The 23,412-nt window shown below is 45.8% G+C and overlaps 1 protein-coding gene across 3 annotated transcripts in view; it reads right to left on the bottom strand.

The window, feature by feature from the left end:
* The window catches only part of TOP1MT (DNA topoisomerase I mitochondrial), a 1,348,974-nt gene that overhangs the window by 1,147,731 nt on the left and 177,831 nt on the right, over nucleotides 1-23,412 (bottom strand). For all 3 annotated transcript variants that reach the window (XM_078686649.1, XM_078686647.1, XM_078686648.1), the window contains one exon: nucleotides 17,574-17,673. In XM_078686649.1, the coding sequence (XP_078542775.1) occupies nucleotides 17,574-17,673 (100 nt within the window). The remainder of the gene's footprint in view (nucleotides 1-17,573; nucleotides 17,674-23,412) is intronic.

The raw sequence follows: 23,412 nt of genomic DNA, 5'->3' as shown, positions 1-23,412 counted from the left end.
AATGACCTGCTCGCCACTGGGGTTTCGCCACTAAGACTCATGTACCTTAACTACCCTCTCCACCTAGAGTGGCCGATGAGAGCGCCACCTGACTGTCTTCACTAATGCTGTCCTCACAATTGTCATAAAACACCGGAATTTTTAGGACAGAAGTTGCAGCTGCCCAACTAATTTGTATTCCCCTGGGAGGGACACCATGACTGGGAGCCCCATGAGGAAGTATTATTTTGCTTGAAGTCAATGACTTTGGGGTCTTGCTGAACACCGACCAAGCGAAAGTGATGCTGGCATGTATCATCTTTGTTACACAGATGTACAGGAGGTAACAGAGGACCAACGGTTGAGTGAGTGCCCAAGGGGCCTCAGAAATAATGTTTGCAGATTCGGTTAAGGTCAAAGTAGAGTTGTGAGATAGGGCACCACTGCCTATGATGGTACTGACAACATGGCAGGAGGGAGACTTGTCAAAATTGCTGCCACAATTGTGGGCGGAAGGCATTAGGAAGTACTCCTTAATATAGCCAAACCTGTGAAGATAACTTTAAGAAAAGGGACCACCCTACCCAGAGTGCGCCAAAACCAGCTCTCTAGGGAAGCTGACCAGGGTATAGCACCCACAATTCAGGCCCGATTGATCAGGGGGCCTCCAATTGTCCCCCAGCAATACAATGATCTTCCCAGTCAAATAGAGCAAGGGGGGGGACCTGTGCCCCCTCAATTACATTGTGGTCCAAAAATTCCCAATAGTAACATACCACAAAAAGCCCCCCCACCCCACAAATCATCTTAACTAATATACCGGAAGATGCAAGAAGAAACTTTTCCATGATGGACATCAAAAACATGTTCTTTAGCACCCTGCTGCACCCAGATACTCATTAGCTGACCGTATTTACATTTGAAGAGGTTCAGCTGTTATTCCGGGATGTTACCACAAGGGTATTGTGAGTCCCCATGTATCTTCGATCAAATACTGAGAAGGGATCTCACGAACTTGCAGTTTAGTAGCACACTGATACAATCCACAGATGACATTATGATATTCAGCCCCTCTGAAGAAATACGTTGTTCGGACACAATAGCTCTCCTAATTGCGCTTGCTGAAAGGGACTACAAAGTGGAGAAGGGGAAGATGCAGTATGTGCAGCAGGAGGTTAACTATGTTATGTTAATGTTATGTTAATGGACATTTGTTGAGCGCACTGTCACCATGAGTTTCCTGGCGCTGATAGAGCACTGAGACTGTACAAGAGGGGTTTTATTGGGAGTGTGAGAAAAGCAGAGTTTTTAAAGATTTCCTAAATGATAAGAGGGAATGTGAGGTCTTGAGTGAGAGTGGAAAAGAATTCCATAATTTGGGAGCTAGATCAGAGAAGCTGCGGCCACCTAATTTGACAAGTTTAAACCGGGAAGTGACTAGAAGCTGAAGGTGAGTGGACCTCAGAGTACGGGAAGGGCAGTAGGGGATGACCAAGGACTTCAAAAAACCAGGAGAGGGGCCAGTCAAGGCTTTAAAGACCAGGCAGCCGACCTTGAAGGCTATTCTTTCACTGACTGGGAGCCAATGAAGTTGATGTAATAAGGGTTTGGCCGACTGCCATCTAGGGATTTTGAATGCCAGTCTGGCAGCCTGGTTTTGAATGATCTGTAGCCTAGACAGCAGACAGCAGGGATTTGGAGAGGCCGAGGTACAAGGAATTGGAAAAATCCAGGCGGGACATCACCAATGCTATTAGAACTTGTAGCAGAGCTTCAGGGGTCAAGAGGTGGGCCGCTTTCCGTATCCTGTGTAGCTGGAACATACAGGAAGATGTTACGGCGCTCACCTGGGCCTTAAGAGTGAGCTCAGAGTCAATAATGACACCAAGGCTCTTTACACAGCCAGCTGGAGAAGGAGACGGACCAAGCTCAGATGGCCAATACTGGGGGCCCCAGTGGGGAGCGCTTCTCCCAGGGAGGAGGAGCTCAGTTTTCCCAGGGTTGAGCTTTAATTGATTTTGGTTCATCCAGTGCTGGATGTGTATCATGACCGCCTTAAAGTTGGTGACGGCATCAGGGGAAGAGAGGGGAAATATAATTTGTAAGTCGTCAGCGTAATTGAATACGGTGACGTCCCAGCTGCCCTGGGAGTGAATAAGAGGCTGAAGATACAAATTAAAAAGGAGTGGGGACAGAGAAGAACCCTGGGGGACCCCACAGGGAGATGGTGCACTGGTGGCGCTAAAGGGACCCAAACTAACTGCCTGGGATCTGCCCTCTAAGAAGGACTTAACCCAGGACAGGGCGAGCCCGCGGACTCCGGCGGCCTCGACACGGTGGAGTAAGATGTTATGATCCACCGTGTCGAATGCCGCCGACAAGTCCAATAGGACCAATGCCTGAGGGCGTCCTCTGTCAGCATTACGTCTGAGGTTGTCCAACACGGCGAGGATCACCGCCTCGGTAGAATGGGCTGGTCTGAAGCCGGCCTGGTTCATTTCCAGGAAGTTGGACTCCTCGATGAATTGCGAGAGGCAGGTAGTCACATGTGCCTCCAAGATTTTAGACAGGTAAGGCAGAAGAGAGATGGGCCGGTAGTTGGCGAGGACCGCTGGGTCTGCGCCAGGTTTTTTTAACAAGGGCACCAATACGGCCTCCTTGAGAGAGCTAGGGACTGTGCCAGAATTAAGGGAAGTGTTAAGTAGGGGTAAAATACAGTGCGGTAGAGTATGACAAATGTCGCAGAGCACAGAAGGGGGACAGCAGTCATTAGGGGAGCCGGATTTCACCCGGGTAGCCAACTTGGCTAAAGAATCGGGATCGAGTGTGGGAAAACAAGTCAAAGTGAGAGTGTTGATGGAAGGGACTGCAGTGATAGCTGAAGAAGGGGAAAGAGGGATAGACTTTTTAATTGCCAGGATCTTGTCGATAAAGAAGGTGTTCAAGGCGTTACATGACTCTGCGGAGGGAGGCAGATTCTGGAGTGTCCTGGTGTCCGATGCTAATTCACCAAGAACCTTGAAGATCTCTTTAGATTTATTGGGGGCTGTTGATATTCTCTCAGAGAAGAAAGCAGATTTAGTTGTAATGATGGCTTTTTTATATGCTTTACGTGCGAGCACGTACACCTCCCTGTCTGCGCTAGAATAGGTACGCCTCCACCTGCGCTCCAATTGGCGCAGCACGAGGTGTTGAGATTTCAGTGTTGAGTTGAACCATTTGTGGGATTTGCTATGGCGTGAGCGAGGGAAACGGGACAGGGGGGCGAATTGGTCGCTAGCAGTAGTGAGCCAATGGACAACATTGGCGTCCAGTGTATTGACGCCAAGGGCATTACTAGTTGGGGGCTGAGTCTCCGCAAGAAAGGAGAGAAAAGCAGAGGAATCAAGCGCGTTCCATTTCCGGCCGATCCCACCCTCCGAAGGAGGTGGCTTAACCAGGCCCTTTACAGAAATAGAGGACTCAATCAGCGAATGGTCAGACCAGACGCAGGGGGAAATACTCGGACGGGAGAGCAAAACCCCCTGCGTCCAGATATGATCCAGAATGTGGCCCCCGATGTGAGTGGGGGTAGTGACGTGCTGGGTCAGGTTTAAGCTGAGGAGTGCCTCAAACAGTTCAGTGGCGTGGGGGCCGGCATCAGTGTGGTTAAACCAGTAATTGAAATCGCCAAACATGGCGATACGGGCGGAAGAGGTCATCAGGGCGGCGAGCTGTTCACTAAGGGCAGCAAGAAACGGGGGCATAGGGGTGGGAGGGCGGTATAGAACGATAAGGGTCAGGGCACCAGCTTCCGTTGCTAGGTTGATGACAAGATTCTCGACCTCAGGGAGACATAACGAAGAAGACACAATAAGTGACAGATCTTTATGTATGATTGCCGCCACCCCCCCGCCACGACGGGCTGTAGGCCGGTTGGCGTTCAACATATAGTAGTTAGGAGGTAGGGCAGCCAAGATGTCGGGGAGGGGGAGGTCAGACAGCCAGGTCTCGGTAAGCAGCAGGACCTCAGGGTTCTCAGCTGTCAACAGGAGAAAAATATCGACATGATGTTGGGGGAGGGAACGTGTGTTGAGATATAGTATACGAATCTGGGTCTCGGACGAGATGGGGGCCGACAAGGATTTTTGGGTGAGCTTAGGACAAGGTGTGTCAGCCGAAATGCCAAGAGATACAAGGTGGTCCCAGATTGTAGATGAAAGGGCGCAGGGGGGGGTGCTGTAGACCTCTAAGTGAAGCAGGAGAATAAGTAATGGAAAGGGCAGCGCCCCGAGGCCCTAGGCCCGTCTGGTCGCGGACGGGCGCAGACGGGCTTGCCTTAGGAGCGCCTTCGGCGCGCAAACGGCGCGCCCGCTGCGCTCGTCCGCTGCGCTTCCGGGGGAAGCACATTTCTATAGGGCGAGGGGGCGTGGCCTAAGTGTGGTGGGCGTGGCCACAGTGCTTCCAGTCCGTGATGTCAGCCCTGGAGAGATTCCCCAATCAGCGCTAAGGTCTGTTTTGCTGAGGGTGCACTGGGCGAATGGCAAGGTGAGCTTGTAGTTAGTTTAAAAAGCACAGTATCACACAATAGATTAAAAGTCTTAAAAACTCTACAGTCGGGGAGGAGCCAAGCTCGCGAGCGAAATGGTCGCCTTGTAGCTCGGCTCTGTCAGCCCTCTGGCCTGACTCACATATCCTGCTACATATCCTGCCCAGAGACGATACATTTTCGAAGAAAGAGAAACATAACACTTCGCTCCCACTCACCGTCCGACCTGGAGGCTCCGACTTGCGGTGGATCCGGAGTTGTGCCCTCTCGCGGAAACCGGGGCCTTTGTGAAGCTGAGACCGGGGCTTCGCCTATTGGATCCGGCCTGGCGTTGTGGTGACTGTTGGCCCCGGCCGAGAGACTGCACCACGAGAGAGAGCCACTGTGAGAAATCCCCGGTGATCCTGAACCGGGCCTGCCTTGACGGCCGTGAGGCTGGTGCGGGGCGCGGTGCTCCGTGGACTAACCGTGTAAAGGGGCTTCCCCGCCGCCGCTCCGTCCACCGACCCTGGACCCTCGCGCTCGAGCTCTACTTTTGAGGAGCGCCGGCTCGAACATAGGCGACCCTCCGCTTGGTGGGGCTCTCTTTTCTGCACCGCGGTGGTCATTGCCGGGACCCCCCCAGACATCTGTAAAGGCCTACATCTGTGGACTGCTCCGGGGGTGGCGGAGAGTGAAGAAGGGATTGAATTTACAAAATGGCTGCCGCAGTTTGGAGCTGTGGATTTCCTCCTGATGGCGATATCCGGTTGCTAGATTGCGCGGAAATATGGCCATGTGGCCGTGAGCCTACGATCGGCGACGTTCTTGCTGCCTTGAGATCTTTACACGCGACCTTGGCCCCCGGTGCTCCTGAGGACTTGTCCCGATCCACCGCCATCTTGGGTGAACGCTCCTTCAAGGTCCCCTCTTGCCTCGGTGATACCATTGCCTCACCCCCCTCGATGGCTCCGAACTATGGTGCTGCTATCCACCAACGGATTTGTACATCGGCGGCTTCAGAACCTCCTGTTCGATGTTCGGAAACTGGAGACTTAGACACTGTGCGAGGGCCCGGTCATCCCCGGGTGCCTGAGAAAGATGGCGGACTGCTGCTTGTTTTTACCTTGATGAGGTCTTGTTTCCATTTTGCCAGTATACTCCCGCCTTTTCGAACGACGAGACTGTACTCCTGTTTTTTATTGCCCCTGTTGCTGTTGCTGATATATTTTGATTGCTTATTTGAATTTTTATTCACTTGCTTTTTCATTGACCTTTCTGACCAGCATCTGTATCGTATTTTTTTTCATTTGTGTGCTTGCTTCGCATCGTATTGCACGCTTCAGGCTGTTATTTGGTGGGTGGTAAATGCAGTGAAGAAGGGATTGGTGTGAGATGCATGTACCCCGAAAGATTATTGGTATACGAATTCATGGCGGAGTTGCCCATATTCATAGTGCTATGAGAAACCTCTCTGAAAGCTTTATTGTGCTCGAGTCTATATCGTTCTGATACACATGTACTGTAGTGTATGGTTGGGTGGAGGGCTGTAGCCGACCGTATTTATTTCTGATCTCATGCTCCTCCCTCCTATTTACTATTTTGTTTCCGTATCTTTTTTGTCTTCTGCTTCTTTTCTCTCTTATCTCCACTATATTTCGGGTTCTGGTTTAGGGCGACAGGCACGCTGTTTGGAGGGTAGGCCGTAGCCTTCTGCAGGGGTGCTGGGTGGGATGGGTGGGTTGGGTCTTTTTTGTTGTTTTATTTTCTTTAGTTCTATGGCCCTTTTGTATATCTTTATGGGGGTGCCGCGTCTATCCTTTGCCTCCCGTGGTATGATTGGGTGGGATATGTGACGTCACTGTTCCTTTTCTTAAAGTTCTGCTGCTTCCGATGCGACTCCCATGCCCTCATCGTTGCACTTCCCCTGTGCCTATGTGTGTTCCTTGCTATGGGGGGCTTGTTCCGACGCGGCCTTCCTCTTCTTTTAATCTGTGTTTTCTTTCCTTCTTTTCTTCCTTTTCCCTCTTCCTCCCCTCCCCTTTTCTTTTTCTCCCCAGGTTAGTATGACGGGCTAGTTTTAATGATATTATTATTCCGGCCCCCCCTGTTCTGTATCCAAGTGCTATTGGGTGGTGGGTACGCCGAGTTATTATTGATTGCATATTGATTTGTGTTTCCTACGTCTGTCCTTCTACCGAAGTGTATAGTACTGCCTTTTCTACATTGCTGCCCTGTATCCTTTGGCTGTTCATGATTTGTGCGGGGTATCCGGATATTGTTTTGTTCTCGCTGAGCCTGCCATACGCCCTATCATTTTTTATAAAATTAACCTATATTACTCCTGATTGCTGGCCGTATAGATCCTCATACTTCCCCCACTCTTTTAGCGACTATATTGAATGTACAATTTTACTCTGATTCTGTGACTACTATTTTGGAATTTTTTGACTGCTTTACCGTGATGTGGCCGGCCAGATCGGTTGTAGGCCCAGCCTTGTATATCCTTTCTGTGCAAATAAAGGTTTAAAAAAAGAAAAAAAAAAAACCTCTACAGTCACCACAAAAAGTCTCCCGGCTTTCCGCCTCAGGAGCTTACCAGTACTCTAGCCGCGCTCGCAGATCAGCGCGCCTAAATACCGAGTGTATTAGGGCCAAATGATGTCAGCAGCTGGTCTACAGGTCACTCTAGAACATTCAAACTTCATTAGGACTATGCCATCAACGCAAACAAAAAGGAGCAAAGGTATTTAGGTCTGTGTAATTACGTCCAGCAGTGGGTCTTTAACTAACTACAGCACACTTATCTCCCTACTCGAGACCACGAAAAATGGGAAAACCAGCAACAAGAAACTGACATGAAAGCACAAGATGCATGATACCTTCTGTAAACCTAAAACAGAGGTAACGCGCTCCCCTGTACTAGGAACACAGGACTATAATAAGGAATTTTTCTTATTTAGCCAGATCGACGGACGAGTGATGTCAGCAGTCTTAACGCAGAAGTAACCCTTGTGGCACAAACCACTTGGGTACTACAGCGGGCAGATAGGCTCAGTAATCCAGGGTCACGTCCCATGCGAGCAAGCTATGGCAGCAGCTTTTGCCACAGACAAAACCACCTCCACTGTAATAGGGGACCACTGAAACTGTATGCAGATCATTCAGTGTTTGAAGTCATACAAAAGAGCAAGAGTACACTGAGAAGGCAACTGGTCTCAGGTTCCAAACTGATGCTCTTCAGACCAACATTAAAAATACTATGGTGTCATCTGGCAAACCCGGCCACCTATTTAGCCCATGAAGTTCAGGAGAGAGAAGAGATCCACGATTGTGCAACATACACCATTTATAGAATCAGCCAGGCAGAAGAAGATCCCATCTCACTGCTAGTCGACAAGTCCTTCGTAATAGAACAAGAGACAGGGGTGAGCCACACTGGGGCGGGAGTGGTAACGGCTCATAGCCACTTGCTTTCAGAAACACTGAAGGTCACCCCACAGCTAATTCTCCTCCCCCACCTCTCAGCACAGGGGGCAGAGTTAAAAGCTTTAATTGAAGCCCTAACCCAAAGCACTGGGAAGACGGTAACAACCTAAATAGCCTATGTCACCATCACAGTGCATTCCAACATATGGAGGTGGAAAAGGAGAGGCTTCCTGGAATCAGTCATCCACAGACCTCCTCAAGTAACTATTCAACACATTGACCCAGCCCAAACGCGTGGCTGTGGTGACATGCGCCACGTACATCAGGGCAAGGACTTTCTATCACGGGAGAATGCGCTAGTCAAGCAGTTCGCAAAGAGGGCAGCTTACGGAGCAGTCAGGTAGACATCTGCTTGCCTTACAAAAGGGATCTGGGGCAAAACAAACTCAGGATAAGGCATTCACAGAAATGGCAGGACTGTATCTGTGGGAGTTACAGGAAACCACATTACTAACTAGAAATAGCGATGGGAAGCCAGGGGCAGCACACAGACCTGACACAACATCATATATATCAGCACACACCCACGGGAAAACCAGTTGTGCCTTAAATCTTAGTCAACATAGCACTGCCCCAATTGCACTTACCGGCACACTCAGCAATAAAAACTATGGCGGCAGAACTTCAGACTGACTGGTTTGTCCCCGACGTTACAGGATGGTAACAATGTACCCCAAACTCACACTGATGGTCATATCATAAATACCTAGACCAACTGGGCCATTTAAGTCATTACACATCAACTTAATTGACACTATTTATGAATGTGCTTATTACAGATATCTGTTTGAAGTAGTCTGGCCATACTCTAGGTGAATCGAAGCCTGCCCTAGTGTGCACTGTTAAGCAAAGGCAGCAGCAACTTTCCTGGTTGGGAAAGTATTAACCCGGATGGAGGGGTACCAGACGTTATACAGTCAGACAATGGGAAACATTGTCAACATGTTTAACATCTGTTCCCTGCTAGGAAAACCACAAATTAGCATCCGCATACCACCCCCAAACCAAGGGATCATAGAAAGACTCAATCGCATATTAAAAAACAAAATAAGTAAAATTTGCACCGGTCTTAAAAAGAAGTAGCTCCACTGCCTGCTCCTAGCCATATTTGCCCTATAAAACACTCCCTAGCAGCGATTACTATCTCACAACACAACAGATCGTAGCTGGCAGATTGATGGAAATGCCCATTCCAAAAACAAGGAGCATATTAAGCTCAGAGGCTAGCTCCCAGGCACTGGGAGACAAATTGCATGTATAGCTCTCTCAGAACTAGCAAAAACTGTTAGGTTATTATCCAAACAGGTCAACCACAGAACCTCCAAGGGCACCACCAAGTTACCATATCAAATACCCCACCCCAGACAAGAAGTGTACATTCAAAACTTCGTAAAAAAGTGGAAACAAGCCAAGCTTGAGGGGCCCTACCGGGTGGTCTTTGCAACACTGACGGCCCTTAAGATGGAGGGAAAAAGTGTGGGTCCATCTCTCTGATGTTCGGTTGAAGCCTTCCACAACGAACACACCATTGACTAACTACAAACATTTTGGTTTGAACAGATAATGGATACCACAGCCACCAGACGACCACATACACCTCCCTGTGGAGGCATACTGAGACCTGCAATGTCAAATGAAAAATTATGTATGATTTCATTGTTATGTACCCTCAGTCTATCATCGGTGATACCACACTTATTCACAGTCAAGGAACTGCAGAGCAAAGAGAAGTCTATTTAAAAGTTACGAAGCAAAACCAAAGGGGATGATGGTCGGAGTGTTGAACATTGCAAGCACTCACCCCAGGTCAACTGATCCGGGTTTCATCCATCATCATTCTTTAACTCACTCCGCCACCCCAGTTCAGACATGGATTAAACCCAGATCGGTTGACTGGGGGTGAGTGCTTGCAATGTTCAACACTCCGACCATCATCCCCTTTGGATTTGCTAAGTTCGCCCTAAATTGGCAGGGTATGCCCAGACGTGGGTCCCTTGATCACTGTGCCACTGGATTCAAGATAGCCTAGCTGATGAGGGTATGACCCGAAACCTGCCCCAGGATGCTTGTTTCTGGTCCAGGGAAGACATGGCTTGGCAGTTCGGGCTGGACTGTTCCCATGAGGCACAGGGTCAGACTGATTTGCATATGGCCATGTCTGAACTAGGGTGGCGGAGTGAGCTAAAGAATGATGATGGAATAAACCCAGATCAGTTGACTGGGGGTGAGTGCTTGCAATGTTCAACACTACGTCCATCATCCCCTTTGGTTTTGCTATTTAAAAGTTACCACAGTGCTTCTGTAGAAATCTCACTCATGTCATCTACAATTACACTAAGCCAAATAGCAGCATTCCGCATGCACTACAACGCACCCTTTTCCACAACACATAGTCCCAGCACATGACCGCATTTGGCACCCAAAAACATCATCCTGGTCATGTTACATCTGTTAGTTGATTCCGCATGCAGTAGGAGCAGACAGACTTTACTTATCCCAAGAGGTAGCCCAGAGAAAGCAAATGCCTTATTCATCTATATTTATGGAGAATAAGGGCCAAGATCCAACTCAACAAGGTAGAACAACAAAGGGTAGTAGTAAATTTGACCGGATATGAAACCAACCCAACTGCGTTCTACCTCTTCAACCAACCTAATGACATCCAAACCGAGCTGGACAGGATGCGTAGAAAGGGCACCATGGGGGAGGATACAGTTTGGCCCGACACTTCATTGAGTAGAGATTCTTAGGTTGCAAAACCCCCAACTGAATGAACAAACACGTCTGCTCCTGCATCCATTTGTGGACCGAGGATGGCACTTAGCATATCTGGGACGGTCTTTTTTAGCAACAAGTGGTCCCCAAATATGGAGTACTGTGTAGGATTCAAGGATTAAAAGGGGAATGAGTCACATGGAAGTGGCTGAATGAGAGCACAACCACCCCATGCCTGGAAATCTGGGTGGATACACTTGGCTAGAAGTGAAGTGGCAACCCTTGATTGTAAGGAAACTTACACTGTATTCCTTATATTTCAGAGGTAAAGGAACGGGTACAAATGCTAACTGCAGAGTGATTATGCACATTCAGGATTTGCAATGAGGAAACACCACGCTAATGGATTATTATTGGCAATGCAGAGAGTTTACCTATACTCAGCTCGTCCCCGGATGGCACGGACTCGGTTCTTTTGTAACCATATACACCTCAACCTTGGTCATTCCCGGAGAAGAACCATCAGACTTGCACCAGCATCAAGCTTGAGAAAAGAACCACAGAATACTTTGGCTGGGCTCAGTTCAAAGACAATTCAGAAGAATTTGGACTGTTCACAGACACATAAGTGTCAGCAGGAGGGTCTATACTCTTCTTTACCCTACAGACAACAGCTAATGCGCGCTTGCTTCAAATATACAGGTGGGAGATGCTTAAAATGTTGAACAGCACTGAGCTTGGCCTCAATTTGATCAAGGCTTAGAGTGATCCTCCTCATGGTGATGGAGCACCAATATGCATTAGACTGAATTAGCCAGATGTACAACCCTTTTATTTAGCACCTCGCAATTTGCGACTGTTTGCAAGTTGCAAATTGCGAGGAGCTAAATGAAATGTACAACAGTGTTATTACACTGTTTTGCGAATCCCAATTGTGTCGCAAAATGAGAGGCTCATTAATATTAATGAGTCTCTCGAAATTTGCGAGCTCATTGGGAATGCCAGCCCTTCCAGGGATAGTGGCCTGCTGGGTTCAGCAGACCACCATGTCTGGGACTGTTTTTTTTATTAAAGCAGTTCTTTTTTTATGCAGCCAGTTTTCCTTAAAAGAAAACGGAATGCATTTAAAAAAGAAAAATGAAACTTTTCAGTTTAATTTTTTTAAGGGCTAGCAGTGGTCTCTGGGACCACTGCCTGCACTTCAAAAATATTTTCCAACATACAAAGGGGAAGGGGTCTCTTGGGGACCCATTCCCCTTTGCGAGTGGTTTACCACCTACTTGAAGTAGGTGGTAAACAGAGTGTTTTGCGGTCGCAAAGCATTAGTACATAGCATGTTGACTCACTATTAGGAAGGGACAGCCCTTCCTAATAGCGAGAGTCCCAAATGCTATTTTGCTAGTCAGGGACCCGCAAAATAGCATTTGTACATGCTATTACCCTTTTTTGCAGCCGCAAACGGGAAGATCTCCTGTTTGCGGCCGAAAAAAGGGTTGTACATCTGGCCCAATGACTGTAATGGAGGGCGTATGCAAAGATAAGTGCGGTCTGCTTCACATTCATCCCAGAGAACGACATGGACAATTGAACATTAACTCTTGCCATCCAAGCATTGCACCATTAACAAAGAAAGATGTGTGAGGAGGGTGGTGCCCCTGAAGAGGAGTGTTTTTCAAATTGGTTCTCCTGGCTCTCCCGGTGGATCTTCGGCTTGTGCAAATTTTTGTTGCCAGTTTTCATTGCGGTTTTATTTTTATGCGGGTCTGTACAGTTGTGGATTACCTGCTGTAAAAACGCAGTCCTCAAACTGGGGAAAATGCAAGTAACTAGGAAGGTACTGGTTGTCGAAAGCGAGCATAAAGAACAAGCGAGCATAAAGAACAGGCCCCCTATAAAATAACTGTCAAAAAATATGAATTAGATAGTGTAGTTGAAGAATCAACAATAGAGGGGATTGTGGGATTGTTATACATGGAAAAGGTCAATGCTAATATTGAAAAAGAATACATTTATGTATGAGAACGAAATTGCGTCTTTATTAACAAAAATCGCCCCTTGTGAACTCCACATCAACCCCACTCGCAAATACGTAGTCAGGCAAGCACTGAGATCTAGGCCCAAGGTTACTGATTGATAGGTCACAGGTGGGATAACACTTAGCCGGCAGACAAATGCCACAGATAGGCGCAGCTACAATACAATGGTCAAGAGAGATTGGCCCCAATAAAGCACACATGGCCGGAGGGTGTACACGCACTCCTGAAACACCATAAAGTCAGATGCCACATGAGTTAGGAACATATAGCCAATCAGGACAGAGCACACAAAGTGATAATGCACTCCAAATTCAGGACAACTGGACACTTTACACACTGGCCACACTGTGTCCATACACGGCCAAGGCCCACCTGTATTTTTCATTAGACAATTAACTTAAGGCTCCAAAGGCAGCAACTTAAATTCCTCACCATACATGGATCACAAAAAACCTTGTATTACCTATGATGAGCTGTATAAAGGAAGGCCACAGACTAATTGTAAATTGAGATAGTCCTCAGACCCAGTGCCTGTAGGTGTTCTCCTGACCGCCATATTTAATTAAACAAAGTGTTCCGGTTTGGTCAAACGCCTCTTGTTTTATCCGAGATATTACATGTTCAAGTAACAATGCGCTCCAGGAACCAATTGGTCTGACATGTTTTGCCCAGGACATATTGAAGATAACGGATGTCTTTCTTCACAGCTGTAGTGATGTTATCAATATTAAAGCTTTACTCACCACTGACAGCCTCAGCAAAAATCTGTGAAAGAATCGTGAGCTAATCTCAAAAGTATCCAGAGTTCATGTAGTTGGGCTTGTATCACTCTTCTAGGTACAATGGCTGGTGCTATGTCTCGCACAAACCTTTCAGTACAAGGTCTTCTGACCTGCTACTCTTCAAAGCCATAGCTTAGATCTAAACGTTCAGGGGAGTTTCTATACTCTCTGGATGTCATGTAGCATGGTCGCCTTTCATCAGGTATACAATGACTTCCCTCATCTCACATTCTGTGCTTCTTTACTTCAATCAATCTGCTCATTTGCTTAGACCTTTGAATCAATGTCCCATCAATAAAGGTTTTGGACGCTGCAGACTTTTGACCTGAAGACTTAAAGAGTTTAGGCTTCTTGTCCTGCACCCACATTTCTAAACTTTCTATCTCTTACCCCATTCGATCATCTTTTACTGCACTCTCAAACTGAGCTGCTATGATTGCATGCACCAGGTAAAATTACTTCTGTCAGAACTGAATCTTCCTTACTTTTGTGGTCTGCCTGTGTATCAATTTCTTACGATGCGTCTCTTCATTCAGTACTATAGAGACTACTGTAGAACATCCTCCTTTTCCTTAAACTACAGACTTCTCTTTTGGAGCATGTGGTTTATGATAAACTTTCACCGCCCTCCATGTAGTCTGAATTCCGTTCCATGAACCCCACCTTTTCTGCTCTCTCTGCAGTAACTACACAAGCCACTCCTGTCACACTAAATTGCCCCCATTTCCTATTCTACTAGACCTTCGGGCAGAGTCTGAAGTACTTGATCAATGTGTTCTCTTCAGCAATCTCTATCGCAAACCTATACAATCTGATGTTCTGGTGTTCAATATGGTCCTTTCAGAGTTCTTTATATTTGTAAAAGCTTCTTGCCCTTTGGTTTTACATAACATTTTTAATCAGACCACTTCCCAACAAATTTCCTATGAAGCACCTTCTCCAACTAGGTAATGCCTCACAATCATGGATAGTCCGCCATTTTTAGGTCAGACATGAAAGCGCAGATGTCCATCGGCCTCCTGTTACCAACTCCTTAAACAGTACATAGTCAGGTGACGTATTTCTCTCTCATCATGTTATTGCCTGGTTGATGCATTGTTCTGCCTCCTATAGAGTGATTGCACTGAAAGGCACAAGGGGATATTTTACAACTCAAAAGTACACTGAGTCATCACACAGTCTTTCCCCCATAAATGCACTGCCTAGAGAAAGCATAGCTTTTTTTTTCTTTTCACAGTAAAAGTTTTCTACATCTTATACACAGGAATACTGCAAGTCACACATGTACCTAAATGTATTATCTACATATGAACACAAATGCCCACAATCAAGCAGCGGAAAACCAAATAAGCTTTGGAAAAACCAATAGGTCTGACTGAGTGGGCAACTTATTGAAACAAACGGCATGCACATTTAACCCCGAGCTCTAGTCCTTGCCAACGTTCATTTTCAAGTGCAATGAAATGTTGCTGTTTTCTACTTCAGAATATTATCCTTGTCCAGTCATGCGTCAATCCTTTCCTGATGTCCCCCATGTGAATCCCCAGATTATTTGCCTAACTGCGTTCTGGTTATCATCACTCTTAAAAAGGGAAGCCAGTACTTTTCTTCTTTAAATTCTTCTGTTCACGGGATTACATCTTTCCAGGGACAAGCCACACTTACAATGAGTAATGTTTTACTAATCCAGAACTGTTGCTTAGTTAATAGAATTATATTTAACAGTGCAGCTCCAATACAAATTCATTTTTTAAATTAGTTATGCTATTGACTAGTAAAAACCTTCAAATTGGCAATGGAGAAAAAAAAAACGTGTTACTTAACTGTAACTGTCATTCGCCAGTATTGACTTGACCAGGGCAGTCTCTACAACTGCGGCCCTGTTTGCTGGAGTGCCTATTGAAAGTATATGCTGTGCTGGAACATGGAAAAACAGGCATACATTCATCCAACACTACTGCCTGAGTTCAGCACAGTGATTCAGGTGTGGGGCAAGCAGTGCTTCAGCAGCTTTTCCAATGAGGTGAGCTTTCGATCTTCTAATGTGTATATTTGTACCTGCCATGCGCTACTGGGTTATAGAACATGATTTTATAATATATGTTATGTGACTGCTAACTATTCTAAATCAAGCTTGTGAATCTGTTAAAGATCCAATACTGGAGAAAAATCTTGTTACTTACATGTAACTCTCGTTCTCCAGTATTGGTATCTTTCATAGATTCCCATGTGACCCACCCTCCTCCCCTTGGAGGCTCTCCTGGACAAGTGGTGACTATTCCCACTAGCGCTTGAAAATCTGGTGGAAGATGCCTCTGTTGGGAGTGTTCGAAGGGTGCTATCGCCTAATTGGCTGAAGTTTGGTTATCTTTGAATGATCTAGATAAAGCACAAAAGTCAATGTGTTTTTAATGTTGTAAGCTATGTATGCTATTCCTTCTGCTTTAGAATGACTCTCACCTCGACAACAGAGATGATTCAAGCAGGTGAATCTATGAAATATCCAATACTGCAAAACTCTTATTTTCCACAAGTAGCTTTAACCAGCATGCTAAAATACAATCAAATTAAGAACAAGAGGCTCTGTCGTTAAGACCTTAACCGTGAACAGTCAAACAATTGTTTTACCATCTTTTTAGATCCTTGAGCATTGTGCATGCAGCATGCTGTCAGCCTTAAATGGCACTGTCACAATCCATTACTGCATGCTTAATGATAATTAACAATGTAGTTATCTGATCAAATTTATTTTTCAAATAGTAAAATATTGGTTTGTACAGGTTTGTGAAATCCCACTGGACTGTTTAAAAGGTTAAGAATGATGTTCATCTCATGATGAAGAGGAGGACATTTACAAGGTAAAGGCATACATTGGAGCCTCAAAGAACAATAGGCAGTAAGATAGAATGGCAGACACATGGTTAAGAGTTGGAGGTGATTTACTACACAACCAAACAAAACAAACAAGAATAAAGAAATTTAATTTCCCACATATAAAGCCAGACTCTGGGAAGATTAGGACCTATATACAAAGAACTAACTAGAACGTGTTGACGTGGCTTGGTCACATAGTGAATAGGCTACACAATGCAGGAAATAGCCTAGGTATCCCCAATAATACGGGGAAAATAAAAACTACTAGTGTAAGTGTTCAGGAATCGAACATCTAACCAACACTGTTCATAAAAGCCATATTACACTAGAATTTCAAAAGCACTACCAACGCAGTAAATACCCACTCTTGACAGGACACGACCATGAGGGCTGTTGGAATTGCAAATGCAATTAGAGTGGGTTGGAAAATAAGAGGAGAGGCGAGGTGCAGGATGAACAGGACAGATGAGCTACAAATTCAAATCTCAACATTGTTTTGGACACCTAAATTGGATAGGCTTTATATGTGAGCCTCATGTACGTTGGGGAGTAGAGGCAGGTATGAGAAATAAATCCGCAACATTTCAATTTAAGGTTTAATGCAACATGTTCAAAGTACTGAAAGAAACTCAAGTTTGAAGGAAGAAATACTTTGTATTTAGTTTACCACAGTACAATCAGGTTTAATGGATAGGACACTTACTCCTGTCAATGGCAAAAGTAAATCCAATTTTAGGTTGGGAAAGCGGGTTAACATCCCTCCAAACTGGTGGTGGAATACAGTGCATTTTCCCAGAGAAAAAAACAAAAAAGGTCTAAAATTGCAAATCTAGTTATACAAATGTATACTCACTACAATTTCCCCATTTTAAGCTATTACACACAGTAATAACATGACAATTTCAGACCTACTCCTGGAAATCCGCAAATGTCGCAGATTTCAGAATTCCATGGCAGGATTTAACTTCTAACAGGCTTAACACAGAGTCCTAATACACAACTAGGCCTAGTTATTCGGGCAAGCATCTTGTACAATTGTGTGCTTGCTGTGTGGCACAGGACCTATCAAAAGTTCAGTAAACCATAGTAAAGACATCTGTTTACCGATAAATTCCATCTGCAAATTGGTACATCAATAGGATTTAAAATTTGCTCCATATAATATTTCAAGCAATAGGGTTATTTTCCTACCTGTTCATCAACTGGTGTTAACTGTTTTTCTATGCATTTAGTTTCCTCTCTGGGTTTTTTAATCTCAGCCTCCACGCAGTCATTGAAAATCTTCCTTTTTCTAGAAAAAGCGTCAGTTTACACCTTTATCAATCTGATCCATTACTCATTTAATAAAAACTGTTAAAAGTAAAAAAACGTAAAACGCTCCATGTTTCTACTCACACAGTTTGAAAAAATACATACTTATAGAATTATAATACATTTTTCAGGTTCATTTCTCAGATCCACTTTTGGCTCCATGTAGTTTTACATAATGTGTTACAGCATAAATCTCATTGTCGGTTGAAGACTAAATTCATGACATAATACCTTAACACCTATTGAGGCATTTTTGTTTACAACACAAATACTTTCAGACTGCTATTAAATCAGTAGAAGCAACAAAGATTAATATAAAATATATCACATCTGCCGTTTTTCCCTGGGTGCTTATGCTCACCTTGCCATTCTGAAACTTCTTTGCATGATTTGACAATATCAGTACATTAGCTCTCACCTATACTATTAAAGTCCAGCTTCAGAGGATAAGATAGTCTCCACAAAATACTAGTACGTAAAAAGGGTCACCTTTTCCAGTCTAAGAGCTCAATATGTTCTTTTTACAACATAAATATGTATATTCATACATTTGAATAACGCCTCAAAAGGCGTACCCTAGTCACATGCCCACTAGATAAGGAGCTGTCTCCTGACATTTCTCCAACAGACTGTGCCTCAGAAATATATAGTGCTTACTATTCTGGAAACTACTACAACTGAAAGTTTATGGGCGTTTCATCTTGTGCACAAATGGAGGTCTGTGGTTGGTCACAAATTGTTAAACACTTCTACATTCTTCTCTTGACCTATTTCAGAATATATTTAGGTGAATGGGGAGGGGCTGAATCACCATCAGATGTTTTATTCAGTGATGAAGTTGCCATATTAGTTCAGTAAAGAGAAAACTCAGGTTACTTATCTTTTTGAAATAGCAAATGCCTAACTTGAATGTATGGTCAATAGGCTTTCCTGTTTTCGGTTTATACTCTCAAAAGTTTTAAAAATTATATATATATATATATATATATATATATATATATATATATATATATATATATATATATATACTCCTAAATCTCCCTCTCGGAAAGAGAGTTGAAGCACTCCAGGTTAGGCAAACGATCTTTATTCGGCACACAGTACAAATGACAGACGCGTTTCGAACTTTAGTCCTTCAGTGTCGTCGACATGAAGTCTATGACGCTTATTTGTACCATATTACACAAAAGCAAAAAGCGGACTTGGCGAAATGCGTGAATGCATGTTTAGATGTAAATAACGCAAAAGTTGGGTAGTTGTGGCAGCCATATTTACACAAAGGGAAACAAGAATTACTAACAACATATGTGCAAATAATACACAATAAATCTCTCATAAATGCATTTGTATATACAAAGTCTTTGGAGAATGTTCACCAGTACTCGTTTTTTTGCCTTTGTGCCCATGGTGCTTTTGCCACACATATATATATATATATATATATATATATATATATATATATACACACAACAAAATTCAAAGTTTCAACGCACTCTCAGAAACAGGATTACACAGGGTGTTGTTTATTGCTGTTACGCGTTTCGGAAGCTTCTGCTCCCTTGCTCACACAACAATTCTTCAGCACTCCACCATTTACATACACGGGATGTGCTGGCTATAGAAACAGGACTGCACATTTCATTTTGGCTGACATCTTGGAGTGTGTACATATTGTAATGCTACTTTCCACACAATGTCTCACTTTTTTGCAAGAAGTCTTGGTTCATGTAAATTACATTTCCTTTCATGTTGTTCTAATTCTTTCGCCACAGTGGCTATTTATGTGCTAGTTTGTCTCATTACCCCTCTTCCTTCGCCTAGTGGCTTAATAAGGGTCCAATGTCTCTGGGGAGTGCTCATTTCCCACCCATCAACCTCCTCTTTCTAGCATTCAGTCTCTACCTTTGTGAAAAATGAGCATACGAGGAGGTATGCATGCACCAAATTAAGGTATGATTGCAGTAGATAAAAGCTTAATGAAGGGCATTAAACAAACCTGGCTGCTATTTTATTCTTCACAAAAATGGCAAATATCGGGTGAAAAAAGATTTTCTGCTTAGGACAAACACATAGCGAGGTGTTCAGTGTTGTATTGCTCCAAGCCAGTGGCATACCGTTTCTTCTATTTTTCAACATAGCAAAACAAGCATTAGAAATGCAATCGGGCTCGGATTTATTTGAGTTTGAGCTAATGGCATTGTAAATGCCAATGTATTGGTGCTATGTGTTATGGAGTGTGTTCATGTGGTGTGTACTGCCAGTGATCTCCTTGTGAGTGTGAGAATATTGCACCGTTACTGCCTGTGATGTCCTTCTTGTGAGTGTGAGAAGCTTGCACCTCTGCTGCCTGTGGTCTCCTTGTGAGTGTAAGAAGCTTGCACTGCTGCTGCCTGTGATGTCGTTCTTGTGAGTGTGAGAAGCTTGCACCGCTGCTGCTTGTGATGTCCTTCTTGTGAGTGGGAGAAGCTTGCACCTCAGCTGCCTGTGGTCTCCTTGTGAGTGTAAGAAGCTTGCACAGCTGCTGCCTGTGATGTCCTTCGTGTGAGTGTGAGCAGCTTGCACCGCTGCTGCCTGTGAGTATGAGAAGATTGCATTGTGCATCTCTGTGCTGTGCCTGTTCCTTGTAAGGGACTCTTGCTCTGTTGCTGCTGCTGCCTTGGCACAGTACCTGCTGTGAGTGTGTAAGGGAAGCTTGCACCACTGCTGCTTGTGATGTCGTTCTTGCGAGTGTGAGAAGTTTGCACCTCTGCTGCCTGTGGTCTCCTTGTGAATGTAAGACGCTTGCACTGCTGCTGCCTGTGATGTCGTTCTTGTGAGTGTGAGAAGCTTGCACCGCTGCTGCATGTGATGTCCTTCTTGTGAGTGGGAGAAGCTTGCACCTCAGCTGCCTGTGGTCTCCTTGTGAGTGTAAGAAGCTTGCACAGCTGCTGCCTGTGATGTCCTTCTCGTGAGTGTGAGAAGCTTGCACCGCTGCTGCCTGTGAGTATGAGAAGATTGCATTGTGCATCTCTGTGCTGTGCCTGTTCTTTGTAAGGGACTCTTGCTCTGTTGCTGCTGCTTCCTTGGCACAGTACCTGCTGTGAGTGTGTGAGGGAAGCTTGCACCACTGCTGCTTGTGATGTCGTTCTTGCCAGTGTGAGAAGCTTGCACCTCTGCTGCCTGTGGTCTCCTTGTGAGTGTAAGAAGCTTGCACCGCTGCTGTTTGTGATGTCCTTCTTGTGAGTGTGAGAAGCTTGCACCGCTGCTGTTTGTGATGTCCTTCTTGTGAGTGGGAGAAGCTTGCACCTCAGCTGCCTGTGGTCTCCTTGTGAGTGTAAGAAGCTTGCACAGCTGCTGCCTGTGGTGTCCTACTCACTACTCTACTCTACTGTACTCACTACTCTACTCCCTACTCTATTCACTACTCACTACTCTGCACTCACTACTCTATTCACTACTCACTACTCTGCACTCACTACTCTATTCACTACTCACTACTGTACTCACTACTCTATTCACTACTCTATTCACTACTCACTACTGTACTCATTACTCTGCACTCACTACTCTACTCCCTACTCTGCACTCACTACTCTACTCCCTACTCTGCACTCACTACTCTACTCCCTACTCTGCTCACTACTCTACTCCCTACTCTGCACTCACTACTCTACTCCCTACTCTGCTCACTACTCTACTCCCTACTCTACTCACTACTCACTACTCCCTACTCTACTCACTACTCACTACTCCCTACTCTACTCACTACTCACTACTCCCTACTCTACTCACTACTCACTACTCCCTACTCCCTACTCTACTCACTACTCACTACTCCCTACTCTACTCACTACTCACTACTCCCTACTCTACTCACTACTCCCTACTCTACTCACTACTCCCTACTCTACTCACTACTCAACTCACTACTCACTACTCCCTACTCTACTCACTACTCTACTCTACTCAACTCTACTCACTACTCTACTCAACTCTACTCACTACTCACTACTCTACTCACTACTCCCTACTCACTACTCCCTACTCTACTCACTACTCACTACTCCCTACTCTACTAACTACTCTCTACTAACTACTCTCTACTAACTACTCTCTACTCTCTACTCACTACTCACTACTCTACTCACTACTCTACTCACTACTCTGCGCTCACTACTCTGCGCTCACTACTCTGCGCTCACTACTCTGCGCTCACTACTCTGCGCTCACTACTCTGCGCTCACTACTCTGCGCTCACTACTCTGCGCTCACTACTCTGCGCTCACTACTCTGCGCTCACTACTCTGCGCTCACTACTCTGCGCTCACTACTCTGCGCTCACTACTCTGCGCTCACTACTCTGCGCTCACTACTCTGCGCTCCCTATGCACTCTGCGCTCCCTATGTACTCCCTATGCACTCTGCACTCCCTATGCACTCTGCACTCCCTATGCACTCTGCACTCCCTATGCACTCTGCACTCCCTATGCACTCTGCGCTCCCTATGCGCTCCCTCTGCGCTCCCTATGCACTCTGCGCTCCCTATGCACTCTGCGCTCCCTATGCACTCTGCGCTCCCTATGCACTCTGCGCTCCCTATGCACTCTGCGCTCCCTATGCACTCTGCGCTCCCTATGCACTCTGCGCTCCCTATGCACTCTGCGCTCCCTATGCACTCTGCGCTCCCTATGCACTCTGCGCTCCCTATGCACTCTGCGCTCCCTATGCACTCTGCGCTCCCTATGCACTCTGCGCTCCCTATGCACTCTGCGCTCCTTATGCACTCTGCACTCCCTATGCACTCTGCACTCCCTATGCACTCTGCACTCCCTATGCACTCTGCACTCCCTATGCACTCTGCACTCCCTATGCACTCTGCACTCCCTATGCACTCTGCACTCCCTATGCACTCCGCACTCTGCGCTCCCTATGCACTCTGCGCTCTGCACTCCCTATGCACTCTGCAATCTGCACTTCCTATGCACTCTGCGCTCCCTATGCACACTGCGCTCCCTATGCACTCTGCGCTCCCTATGCACTCTGCGCTCCCTATGCACTCTGCGCTCCCTATGCACTCTGCGCTCCCTATGCACTCCCTATGCACTCTGCGCTCCCTATGCACTCTGCGCTCCCTATGCACTCTGCGCTCCCTATGCACTCTGCAATCTGCACTTCCTATGCACTCTGCAATCTGCACTTCCTATGCACTCTGCACTCCCTATGCACTCTGCGCTCCCTATGCACTCTGCGCTCCCTATGCACTCTGCGCTCCCTATGCACTCTGCGCTCCCTATGCACTCTGCGCTCCCTATGCACTCTGCGCTCCCTATGCACTCTGCGCTCCCTATGCACTCTGCGCTCCCTATGCACTCTGCGCTCCCTATGCACTCTGCGCTCCCTATGCACTCTGCGCTTACTACCCCTGACAATGCGAAATGAGCACAATTTATGGATTAGATCCCTGTGTTTAGTTTCTCAGCTGCAGGCGCACAACCGGCTCGCTGTAGACGCAGGAAGTAGTGACAATACGGAGACAGTTATTTACTGTTATTAAATTATTAATGGACAGCATGTTGCCTTCACAGGTGTTCCTTGTAAACTAAAGTTACGAGCAAATAAGCGAGCATTTCACATCAGCAGAGCAAAGCGGTTCGTCATGCTGTGCTTTAGGCAAACTCTGCTGAGGAAGCAACTGCCTCTTACCATAGAATTATTAACACTGCAAAAACACCATTTGGAT

The sequence above is a fragment of the Lissotriton helveticus genome, chromosome 4_1 (genome assembly GCF_964261635.1).
Source record: "Lissotriton helveticus chromosome 4_1, aLisHel1.1, whole genome shotgun sequence".
Lineage (NCBI taxonomy): Eukaryota > Metazoa > Chordata > Amphibia > Caudata > Salamandridae > Lissotriton > Lissotriton helveticus.
This window is presented reverse-complemented; position numbering and strand designations above follow the sequence as displayed.